This window comes from Zootoca vivipara, chromosome 13 (assembly GCF_963506605.1).
Source record: "Zootoca vivipara chromosome 13, rZooViv1.1, whole genome shotgun sequence".
NCBI classification, from domain to species: domain Eukaryota; kingdom Metazoa; phylum Chordata; class Lepidosauria; order Squamata; family Lacertidae; genus Zootoca; species Zootoca vivipara.
In genome coordinates, this window is record NC_083288.1 from 6753360 (window position 1) to 6765777 (window position 12418).

General features: G+C 44.0%; 1 protein-coding gene across 1 annotated transcript in view; it reads right to left on the reverse strand.

The window, feature by feature from the left end:
- VSTM2A (V-set and transmembrane domain containing 2A) overlaps positions 1-12201 on the reverse strand; it is a 41913-nt gene extending 29712 nt beyond the window's left edge. Inside the window, exons 1-3 of the mRNA XM_035135714.2 lie at positions 11972-12201; positions 9707-9858; positions 6446-6484 (exon numbers count right to left, since the gene is read on the reverse strand). Coding sequence (XP_034991605.1) covers positions 6446-6484; positions 9707-9858; positions 11972-12047 — 267 coding nt within the window. The 5' untranslated portion in view covers positions 12048-12201. The remainder of the gene's footprint in view (positions 1-6445; positions 6485-9706; positions 9859-11971) is intronic.
- Between the last annotated feature and the right edge of the window lie 217 nt (positions 12202-12418).

Genomic DNA, 12418 nt, shown 5'->3' on the forward strand with positions numbered 1-12418 from the left:
TAGATCTATTAGTATTTAATGTTATTTTAACATTATTGAGGGAAGCCATGGGCTCCCTCTTATCCACTCCTCTCTTATCACATTGCTTCCTTCATCCAATAAAATAGATTGTTTAATTCAACATTAAGTGATACAGCATTTTTTTTATTAAAAAAAGATAATGTTCTAAGAATACACAGAATTCACCCACAAAAATATGTGAGTTTGTTGGTTGTCTTTATAGGGTAGTGTTGATATTTTCTGAATGTGTTGTAAACTGCCTTGGGGTGGGGGGTATATAAAATAAATGCAGAATAAATATATAAACCCTTCTGACAAGATAAAAATATTTATTAATGATATAACATTTTCTTCGGTGTACAAAGCACTTCACATTTATTGTCTTTCCAATTCTTTTATCAGTTCTGTGTAAAGTAGGCTGGCATCCTTATTATCCCCCCATTGCAGATGGCAGGATGGGTTTTGTGATGTAAGACAATGGCTTTGGCCAAGACCACCTGGTGGGTTCATAATTAAAGCAAGATGCTAAGCAATATTGTATCTAAAAAAAGAGCACTAAGGGCACCCACCCCAGACACAAACTGGACAGGGAGGGGGCGAAACAGGCACTAAAGGTCATGTAGTAATTAGATAAGTTGTTAAAATAGTGGCTGACGTGTCAGAAATCAATTGCACACTGAATGTGGGCAGCAGGCAGGACAGAGTGGTGCCATTGCAATTTCTCATTTGCTCTATACTTGCCGACTAGGACATCTACATCACATTCAGCCATTGAAAATGGCCGGGGGCTGGGAGAGAAATTATACATATCATTCTGTTAACCATCACTGATTGGATAGTGACGTTTGAGAGGCATTTTGCACAATAGCTTCCCAGCAGGAGGAGCTATTATGAGCGATGACAACTCTGCATTTGAGCAAAAGGACCCTTAAATGTCCAAAACCAGTCTTAATAGCTCTCGCTAAGATTATTTTGTTCAATATGTCATATATCCATTTCCAGGCACGACTAGTTATAGCATTGACAATCCAGAACTCACACTCTTAATCTCTGAGCCAGGGCCAGGGGTGAGGAAGACCTATTGGAGGCCACATGCTAATGGTGGACTGGGCCAGAACTCCTCACTCATCCATACAAATGCACGCCCACTCTTCCATCAATGTGCTCTCTCACACACTTTTTCTCCCTCACTCCCACCTCATCTCCATCCCCCTCTCTCTGCTTTTCTCCCTTCCATCTTAGCATTTTTTAAAGTCCAGAAAGAGACCCCCATGCAACAACCAGTTTTTTCCCTAGTTTCCCTTCACACACACTGCGGCTTCTTCTTCTTCTTCTTCTTCTTGAAGCCTAATTGCAGTGCAGAGACATGGCAGAAGCTGGGTGCCCCAGTCCAGGTGGGGTGGGGCCATGGGCTGAAGGCTCCCCACCTCCTCTGGGAGGGATGTCAATGCTCAATGATATCTAGCTATATGGAATTCAGGAGGACAAAGAACGTAACAAAAAGGCATATCCATATAGATAGGTGCCCCTGACCATCAGGTTGAGTCGTGTCCAACTCTGGGGTTGCGGCGCTCATCTCGCTCTATAGGCCGAGGGAGCCGGCGTTTGTCCGCAGAAAGCTTCCGGGCCATGTGGCCACATTCTCTTCTGGGCAGCCTTCTGAGGGCCACATGACAGTGGTAGGTGGGGCCAGAGGCAAATGTGTGCAAAATTACCTTTGCATTGTAGGCTGGCTTCTAGAATTTCTCTCACAAACCTCTCTGCCCTCCGTCCAGATAAAAAAAGAGGCATTGCCAGAGCTTGCACTCTTGCTGGGTGAAGCGGTACCAGAGATGGCATGTGGCTGGGGAAAGTAGGTGGGGTGTGGGGAGAATTTTGGATGCCAGATAAAGAGGCCAAGAGGAACAAGCCTGAGGTTCAACACACCTGCTTTTTTTCCACCAATATCCTTTCTTTAAAGATAGCAGCTGCTGCAATAAGGGACAGGGATCAGAGTGGAACTATGCTGCTGGGAGAGGGGGTGAATATTCCTTCTGACCATCTTTCCTGACAAAAACTGTTCTCCTGAAGCTACCAAGTGTGCCACAGGCACATGATAATTTGGGAGGTAATTTTGATTAACAAAATGACACTGGGGGATGGGGAGGGAGCATCACCCACCACCAGCACCCAAGTCTTGATCTGATCACCACCAGCTGATCTTAGGGGGTTTATTTGGGGCGAGAGGGATGACTCCACCTCACAGATCCCTCCTCTCACATCTGGTCCTACCGTGTTTCTCCAAAAATAAGACTCCGCCTTATATTTATTTTTTCTCAAAAAACACACACTATGACTTATTTTCAGGGGATGTCTTATTTTTTCCTTCTCCTGCCGCAGCTGGCATTGCTGCTGTGCCTATTACTATGTCTTATTTTCGGGGTATGGCTTATATTCCTTGAATGCTTAAAAATCCTGCTACGGCTTATTTTATGGCTACGGCTGATTTTCAGAGAAACAGGGTAGTTCCCATTGATAGCAGTGATAGTAAAGTTATGCACAACCGCCTTCTTCCACTGATCTCCGAGGGAGCAGTAGGCCTAACCCATGGGTAGGCAAACTAAGGCCCAGGGGCCAGATCCGGTCCAATCACCTTCTAAATGCGGCCCACGGATGATCTGGGAATTGACGTGTTTTACATGAGTAGAATGTGTCCTTTTATTTAAAATGCATCTCTGGGTTATTTGTGGGGCCTGCCTGGTGTTATTACATGAGTAGAATGTGTCCTTTTATTTAAAACGCATCTCTGGGTTATTTGTGGGGCATAGGAATTTGTTCATTTCCCCCCTCAAAATATAGTCCGGCCCGCCACAAGGTCTGAGGGACAGTGGACTGGCCCCCTAAACATTTGCTGACCCCTGGCCTAACCAATGTGTTCTTTGGTGGAGTTAAATCCCATAGGTTATCCTATAGTATGCCCTCCAACATTTCTCTGATGAAAATAGGGACATCCCATTTCATAATGATAATTTTACTATTTATACCCCACACATCTTACTGGGTTGCCCCAGCCAGTCTGGGCTACTTCCAACATATATAAAACCATAATAAAACATTTAAAAGACTTCCCTATACAGGATTGCTTTCAGACAACTCGAGGGTCAGACAACTCCATACCCTCCAACATTTCTCCAATGAAAATAGGGCCATTCTAAGGATACGTAGGGCACTCCAGGATCAAATCAGAAACCTTTACTACATCCGGCTTTTCTAAATCAGGGACATACCTGGAAAATAGGGACACTTGGAGGGCCTGGTATGGGACTTACACCTAGGCCAGCCTGCCTAGAACTGCAGTCTTAGTCACAACTAACTTTACCAGATTGGCCCAAGAGCTCAATCAGTGTTTAATGCAGGATCCAATTTCCAGTGTGCCAGAGGAGTCACCTGCCCCTCAACAGCACTACACAGTTTTCTGTCCATCATCTGTCATTGGACCAAGTTGGTGGAATATGGGATCAGAACTGCTACTGAATTTCCCTTGCCTAAAGTGACATTTTGTCTTTTTGGTCAGGAGAACTCAGGATGGGTATGCAAATAATTTTAAGGATGTGAAAGGAGCTTTGAGTGCATTATTTTTCCTGGGGATATTTGCTTTAATTGCAAATCAAACTGCTGTGAGCCATACTGAAAGCAGACAAGTAGTATACCGTATTTTTCGCTCCATAAGACGCACCTTTTTCCCTCCTAAAAAGTAAGAGGAAATGTCTGTGTGTCTTATGGAGCGAATGTGTGGTCCCTGGAGCCGAATTGCCCAGGGGCGAAAGGCAGATAGTGTTTTGTTTTAGAAAGAGCTAAAGCAGGCACCCCCAAACTGCGGTCCTCCAGATGTTTTGGCCTACAATTCCCATGATCCCTAGCTAACAGGACCAGTGGTCAGGGAAGATGGGAATTGTAGTCCAAAACATCTGGAGGGCCGAAGTTTGGGGATGCCTGAGCTAAAGGCTAACAAGAGGGAAAGAGAGTGTTGAAAGGACCCGCTCAGCAGCTGATTGCAAAAGATCGGGGAGGGAGATAAAGGAGCTAGCTCCCTTCTTGCCCCGCCCAGGCCCCTTGACCAGGCCTCAATTATTGTCTGCAGAGAGAGGCTGTTTGTTTCCCCAGCGACATGTGACTGGCTGATTAGATTATCTGTTTGGAAACTGTAGAAATGGGTCCCTTTCCTTTCCTAGAGAAGCTGCCAAACTGTGAGTTGAACCCCCTAAAAACAGGATTTTTCCCCTTTGCAAGGTAAGCTCAACAACTTTGAGCTGATCCTCAAAAATGGAGCTTTCCCCCTTTGCAAAAAAGATGCGCAACTGTGAGCTGCCCCCCCCCAAAAAAACGGGGCTTTTCCCATTTGCAAAAAAACTGCACAACTTTGAGCTGATCCTCAAAAAATTGGAGCGTTCCCTCTTTTCAAAAGAAGCTTTCTCAAATATTTAATTGGGGGGGGGCAAAGGCACCTAGGCCTCTAGGAGTTTTTTCAAGAAAGCAAAAAAAAATTCTTGTTTTCCTACTCTAAAAACTAGGTGCGTCCTATGGTCAGGTGCGTCCTATGGAGCAAAAAAAATATGGTAGGTGTTAGAAGCTCATGTGACTAATCAAAACACCTTCCAAATAAAGCTGGAGAATGTGGGGTTGGAAGGAGGGTTGGAAGAAGATCAGTAGACAAGAGGAAACCCCCCTCCTCTGGCTCACTTTATTTTGTAGTGCCAACAGTACCATGCTTATCCTGACACAATTCTCCTTCTAAGAAGACTTGCAATCATATAACATCATCCCATGGGTTGGGGAGGGATGACGGTGACTGGCAGGCACTGAAAGGAATGTTGTCACTGGGGGAAAGGCCCAATTTTTGATCTCCTCATCTTAATCACTATTTTCCCAATTTTTCCACCTAGGAAGAGTGCAGCAGGTTTTTTTGGGGGGGAAAGGCATTTCAACTCAGTGCTACAAAAACTTGCAAGCATGAGATTGTCCAAACCGTGGGGGATAGGGATGTCAGGGTTAATAAAACGCTTGGTAGTCTCTGGTCTACTGGGTTGTAAATGTTTTGGTGGGTCTCAAGTTCTGTATGCTTCAATTAATACAAGAACATCTGGAATCTACTCCCTCCCTGGATTGTTAGCACTTTGAAAATCGGCTCTCCTATATTTATTTAATTGCATTTCAGCTAAGTAATAAAATAATATTGAGGGAAAGAAAGAAAATCTAGGTCCTACATGTTCCTCAGTTCTTGGTAATAAAGATTAAAGAAATACAAAGTATTCAGAAGGGCTTTTTTGGGGGGCAAAAAATCCATTAAGGTTAATGAAAGTATGATGTGTGGTTCCAAAAACAAAAAAAGGCTGTTTTCTGTAGCAATTTTCTTTTTAAGTTCCCATATTCATTTTTTAAAAAACTACAAAAAATGATCCCCCCCCCTTCTTCATCGTGTTGTGTGTCTATGCTTGAAGGCGGTTGGGAGAGAATAGGATCTATCGCATAACCAGAGTTAAAGGCACACTACTTTTATCTTTTCTTACTAGTTCGTATGTTGTAAGGGTTCTAGATCTGCACATTGTCAAACTGAACTTTTGACCCCCTTTTGGAATCTGTGTGAAAGCAGAGAATTCCTTATGGGACAGAAAAGGTAAATAAAATAAAATAAAATAAAAATAGGCACTTATGTGCTCACTGCATTCTCCCTGGTATGCCCTTGTGATCTTGGAGATGGTGTGAGAAGTGAAGAATTCCTAACTTGAAGCCCATATGTCCCAACATACCCCAAGTGATGCCCCCAGGTATATGTGCAGGAGGCTCTACTGAATCCTGGGGGCACCCACAGCTGCCCTAGGTATTACTTGCAGGTCTCCAGCATGTTTTAGGATCAATAATACCCTCTCTGCATGTCTGGCAGGACCCTGAATGGCGAGTTTCTTCATTTGCCTGGACTCTCCACAAAACTTCCAGCTCTGCTAGAGGCAAGGGCCACCCACAATTTGACTAACAACATACATTAATGTTTTCTGTATACAGGAGTAAACATTCTCTATCCTAGTCATCCTTCCCAAAGAGTGCCTGGGATGGCTAACAACATAAAATATAATGAAAATCCAATATCCAACAATTAAGATGACAGTTTTTACAAAGCTACAGGGCCTCAAAGGAACCTAGCCCCTTCCAAAGACCTGAACAAATTAAAAGGTTCTTCAAATTCTGCCTCAGCAGGGCCAGGGAAGTGAACCGGCCGATCTGCACAAGAGAGTTCCAAAGGCTTTGATAATGCCCATGCCCCAAAAGGCACAGGGGAAGCTGCAGAAAATAAACCCCATTCACTAGTCCCAGGCTCATGCATTTTTGGAGGCTGGCTAATGAAAGACAGCACAGTAAATGGAAAGTAATTGAAAATCTAGCAACAATCTATATTTTGTAATCCACTTACGCTTATCTTTGTTCCATCGTTGTCCAAATCTCTCTCCACCTGTGGGGGCAATGGATAACTGTTTTTGCATATTGCAGGTGAGGCACCTCCAGCATTAAAGGTTAAATCACTTCTTCCCTTCCTTTCCTTGCATGGGGTTTCCCACAGCCTCTGCTTGGTCCCACCCTAATTACTGCCCAGCTCTGTAATAAGCCATGACAAGCAGAGCTCAAGCATAGTTTGGTTTGAGAGGGTTTACTGGTGGAAGGCGGGTGTTCACTCAAAGGCAGTTGAATTGGCTACACAGCTGTGAGATAGATCATATCAACAAAAATAGGCAAGCTGCTCCTAAAGTATTGAGTAGTTTCCTAATGAACTCATTAAAGGAGGGTCCCTAACTGTATTGTGATTGAACATGGCTTAAAATGTCTCTTTCGTACCTCCTTCAGCTTCTTTGGCCCATGTGCTACAAAAAGTGGTGGTAGCCATTAACTTAAGGGGAGTTAAGCCAAAGGAATGGACTAACAGGTCAGGTGCTAATGCTAATAGTCTGGTGGAACATCCATGTTCAGAGGCCATGCACTACTGGATATCTGGTTGTGATGACAAAGAATAAGGAAGGTTTTGCTTTCATGCTTTTGAATTTCCCTGAGGCCTCTGGTTTGTCATTGTTGGAATCAGGATGCTAGCTAGATTAGATGGCCTGATTCCATAATGCCTGCTGCAGTTCATAATTAATTGATCCAGGATGTAAATTTGCTGAACTTGTACTACACTAATGCATTAGAAACTGGATGCCATGTCCCTAAATTCTTCTACAACTCAGAATGCCAAAACAATTCTGCATCTGAATAGAAAACGCTTTGTTATAAACATCCAAGGCCTCATCACTAATGGCAGCTTAGTTAGAAGTAAGCAACTGTCTGTAAAAGGTGGTTCCTTAAGGTTCCAGAATATGTAGGCAAGCTTTCAGAAGGTCTGGAGGCTCAGAAGCAAGGGAGCTAAACCATCCCTGAGTTTTTCAGACCAAGCATATGGAAACTCCACATCCTGAAGGACCTATACTTTCTGTCAACCCCATATTGAGTACATTCAGTTAGCCTTCCTTCGCCAGCCTTTGATATATTTTTTAGATCATAGCAAGGCCAAAAAGGTTACTTCCAAAAGCCTATTAAATGCAAATTAGATGCTTTGATTCCTAGAACTCTCACAAAAATAAAGAATGTGGCACAATATTTTATATGACACGTACAATTTCCCTCTCCTCTGAACATTTCTGCCCAAAGGTTCTGCTTTCAATCCAAATAAGATGCCCGGTTGCATTTTCATTAGTTTTTAAATTATTAATTCCATTATATAATTAAACCAGTTGAGAAACATGATGGACAGATAGTAAAATAAATAAATAAATAAATAAATAGGAGGGCTCTGCCACTGCTCAAGTCTTCATTGACTACCCACTAGATAATCTAGCCCAGGCTTCCTCAACCTTGGCCCTCCAGATGTTTTCGGCCTACAACTCCTATGATCCCTAGCTAGCAGGACCAGTGGTCAGGGATGATGGGAATTGTAGTCTCAAAACCAAGGTTGAGGAAGCCCGATCTAGCCTCTGTAGAAGGCTCTCCCAATAGAATGTAGAGCAGGCATCCCCAAACTGCGGCCCTCCAGATGTTTTGGCCTACAACTCCCATAATCCCTAGCTAACAGTTCCAGTGGGTGGGGAATTGGGGGTGCCTGATGTAGAGCCTTGAGAGATCAGAGCAGCAGCCATAGCAGAAATGAAAATCCTCCTTCTGTTCCTTTCATAGATAAAAGCTCCACACAGGGGGTGTTGGGGTGAGAGAGAGGGGGGAGGGAGGACATTGCATGAGGAAGCAGATGTCTGTGTTTGAGGGAGGTAAATTTGGGCAGGGGGGACAGGGATCAGAACAGTGCCTAAAATATCCCTGAATATATGAGCTCATGTCATAGATCAGCTGCCACAGAGAATTATCTGTCATCCTGTAAGGCAATTAAGACAATTATCTAATTCTCGGCACACTGGAAGGGGCTAAGTTAAGCTGATCACATGTTTGCAATCATGGAAATTGTGGGAACAGCTCACTGGGAAGGAGAAAATAGGCTCATGCTTATGGATTAACCAGGGAGCTTGTGAGATGCAGAGTTGATTTGGGGTACACACCAATCACCAATTTAAAATGGGCATGATACCTGAACAGTGTATGTGTGGATTTTTTGATGTTTGGGTTTCCCCACTTCTTGATCTGTTTCTGAGGACCATGGGGTAAGACTGAGCTTGTCCATAGCTTGTGATGTTTCTGATGACTAATTGCTGTGGAAATACAGTACTACTTAAATAAATGGATTCTTCCTTGGAGAACACTCACATGCTCTGCCTGCCACCTATAGGCAAAACAGTATTCCTTTCTGTCACATTTAGCCACTGTGCTACATAGTTTGGATGGAGGCTGATCTCTTCACATTGGGCTGTATTTAATGCCTGTCATTGCAGGCTGTCTCAGAAGAGTGAGGTGCCACATAACAGATTTATATGTTTGCTTGCCTTCCATGGAAAATTAGTATGAATTCTAAAGCAGTCTGGATACTTCAAATGAATTCTTCAAATAAAAACTTTTTGGGAGGGGACAGGCTGGAAGGAAATGGAATGGTAGAGATTAGGTAGATTTCTCCCCCTGTCTCAGGAATGAAAACAAGCATCATCTGAAGCCAGTGAGATTGTTTCTTCTTGCCAAATAGGAAATAAGGAAGGATTGCTACAACTGAGTCAAAGGAGGCCTGTTTGATTTCTAGAAATCCTGTCTATAATAGGTTCCAGCAGTATGTTAGTAAGTATCTCTGCTCCCTGTGTTTATCAGTCTGAAACAATGGAGGAGGAGGCAATGATAGAATGATAGCAAGCAGACTTCTGGGGGGGGGGGTAGGAAGTCTTTGCAACAGCCTGGGTTGCAAATTCAACCCATTGCTATGATATCTATACTGTGCCTTGTCACTGATGAGAAAAAAGAGAAAATAAAAAGAAAGAAAGAATGCATTATCCATGCATATGAATTTATCAACTACCAAAAACCAATTGGAAGGGTTCAAGGTTTTATCCCCTAGTGGTGGCTATTTCTCAATGGATTTCTACTGTTGTGAGATATATTAAGCCTTGCGGGCAGGACCTTCCTTGTTCCCCTGGTCCCCATTTTTCCTCTGCTTTTGGGGAGTGGCTGACTTGCATAGGATTTCAGGGGCAGCAAATTGATACCAGAGTGCCCTCACCTCTGTTCCAGGGTCTTGGTCCTCAGCTGCCCGTAGAAACCACCACTGGATTTCCAGGTACACTGAGGCAGAGCCACTCTGGAATGCACAAGACATCTCCACATTCTGCCCCTCAGCAGTTGTGACATTTTGAGGGAATTCAGTAAATTTGGCTGCAAAAGAAAAGCATATCTTATTGGGATTCTTCTCCCTCATTTTTTTCACTGCCTCTATTTCCTCCCCCCCCCCTTAAATTTATCTGCCTTCACTTGCAATCTGATGCCTGTTTACTTGGGAGTAAATTCCATTCAATGCACCAGGGCTTATTTACAAGTAAATATGCATAGGCTTAGGCAAGTGCTTTCTAAGCCAAGTCTGTATTCTGAGTTCAGTGGAGCTTACTCACAAGTAAGTATGCACTGGACTGCAGCCCTGTCTCCCTCTCCCTGCCCCTCCTTTTTTCTGATTCTAATTCTCATTCCTCTTTGCAGCCCCATGTTTTTTTTACTTATTTATCAGACCCTTTCCTCCCCCTCCACCTCTTTATCCCTTACAAACATGTATAAATAACTTAGTAAGCCTATTTTGCTAATGGACAAATTGAACACCCTTACCAGCATCTTACTGGAGTTTGCAAAGTTACAAATAATTGCATGCAAATATTCTTAGGAAGGCAGTCTTTCAGCATTCTAGCTTAGGGATCCGGGGCAAAACCATTTGGAAAATAAGCTCAGATGATTTATTGTGTTTTATAGATGACATTATACCATATTAATTATTAAATACATTGTAGACTACTGGAATGGGGTCCTGTTTGTTTGTTGCATTATGTCTTAATATTTCAAAGAAGTAGCTTGTCATGTGATCATTTATTCTCAATTTCATTTTCTTGTTTTGCTTGCAGTGTCAAGCCAAGGAAAGACTTGATCATGTTTAAGTTTAGGAGATTCACCAACAAGAAATACTTTGCCTCTGGCACTTCAGTATGGCTATCCTTTCCAGCTCCCTATAGTAGAAGACATGCATCTTGACAGTCCATTTCAGGATGCCAGCATATATCTTAGTAGAAGTCATAATCATCACAACCTTCTTGGTCCACTTTCTATTCATATACGGGGCTTTAAGAATGTGATTCATTCAATCAGGATAGACAAAATAATAATAATAGAAATAATAATAACAACAACAACTAACAATAAATACTTTCCGTTTTTAGAAAGAGTTGAAAGGGCAAGAATTTACCAGTTTGCCCACTTCTTTCAATTCTATGACGTTACAGGTTGATAGGGGGGGGGGGGCAGACCGAAAAGACTGCAAAAATAACCCATGCATATGTGCTAGGTTATGCCCCGGGACTCATAGCAGTGCTATATGAGAAAAAAGCTGTGTTTACTTTTTAAGTACTTAAATTCCAAGTAGGCATATGTGAAAATAAGCCCAACACCGCCAGTCTCCATGTGTGTTTTCTACAGCGTCTCCTTCCGCTCCTCAGCCAGCACTGTATCGCTGCTGGTGATATCTATTCACCTCATCAGCAGGAAAAGAGATCCTATTTCTGCATTCTCAGTCTGTTTCCCCACAACCACCTCAGCCAGCCCTCTCTCCAGAGTTAAAACAAACAAAGCGGCGGAGAACTGCTCGGTTGTGGGTGCAGCATTCGGCATGGATACGATCTATCCATGGTGCTGAAATGATCACTGCAGCCCTCAAAGTCTCCAGCAACTGGGTGGCTTCTGCAGAGCAGGGGCTACTTGGAATGCAAGAAGCGCCTTTGACAGGGTGATGGGGAGGGGTGTGCTTTGTAGAAACACATACTTGCAGACGAAAAGCAATGTTTAAGAATACGGACCTCAGGGCTCCTGAAAAAATTGGGGGGGGGAAACAACGCAATGAAAACACTGCACTATTCAAAGCAGACATGCACAACCCTTTTTCACAGGCGCTGTGTCTGTATGAATCCTGAAAACAAGAGTTGGAAGATACACAGTGGCATGCTATTTCCCCCACCCCACCCCACCCCCGCTCACGCACAAACACTGCATCTACTCAGCCGGGCCATGTTGTGCTCATGTTGTCAGGAGATCGGTTTCATATTCACTTCGGGTGAACTTTTTTTCCCTCCAGTGGGGCGAGAATAAGGCTAAGGCAAAAAGATAGCACGGCGTTTCCATTCCACATGGCTTTCCCACCTCCACAAAGATCGCCCTGTCCTGTCCACCACAGACCCTCCCGCTGCAATTTTGGCCACACAAAAAACAAAACACACACACACAAGGCAGCTCTTACCTTGGGAAGAAAGTCCTTGCTGAATGTATAATACCGACAAGGAAAGGAATCCAACATAAGCCCAAAAGATCCCCATTATTCCAGAGCGAGAGGAAGGGGGGGTCACATCGGGGTAATGCCAAGAAGACGCCCGTTCCCGCAAGGCAAGGCAGGGCAAAGGGTTTTTACAAGGCTATTGGGCGCTGGAGCCCCAGCTGCACCGCTGCCAGCATTCTCTTGGCAAGGCGGAGGGGGGGACAAGATCGGCTTCCGACGGAGGAGAGGCTGGGGGTTCTCGGGTGCCTGGAGTCCGGATCCAGCCCTCCCCGTGGTTGGAGAGTGGGTGCTTCCCGGGCGTCTTCCTTCCTTGCTACCTGGCAGCTCCGTCAGCCCCTGCTGCTCAGGACTGCGTGTTGAGCGCCCTCCCTAAACATTCAGCCTGCTTGAAAAGTAGGGAGGGAGAAAGGA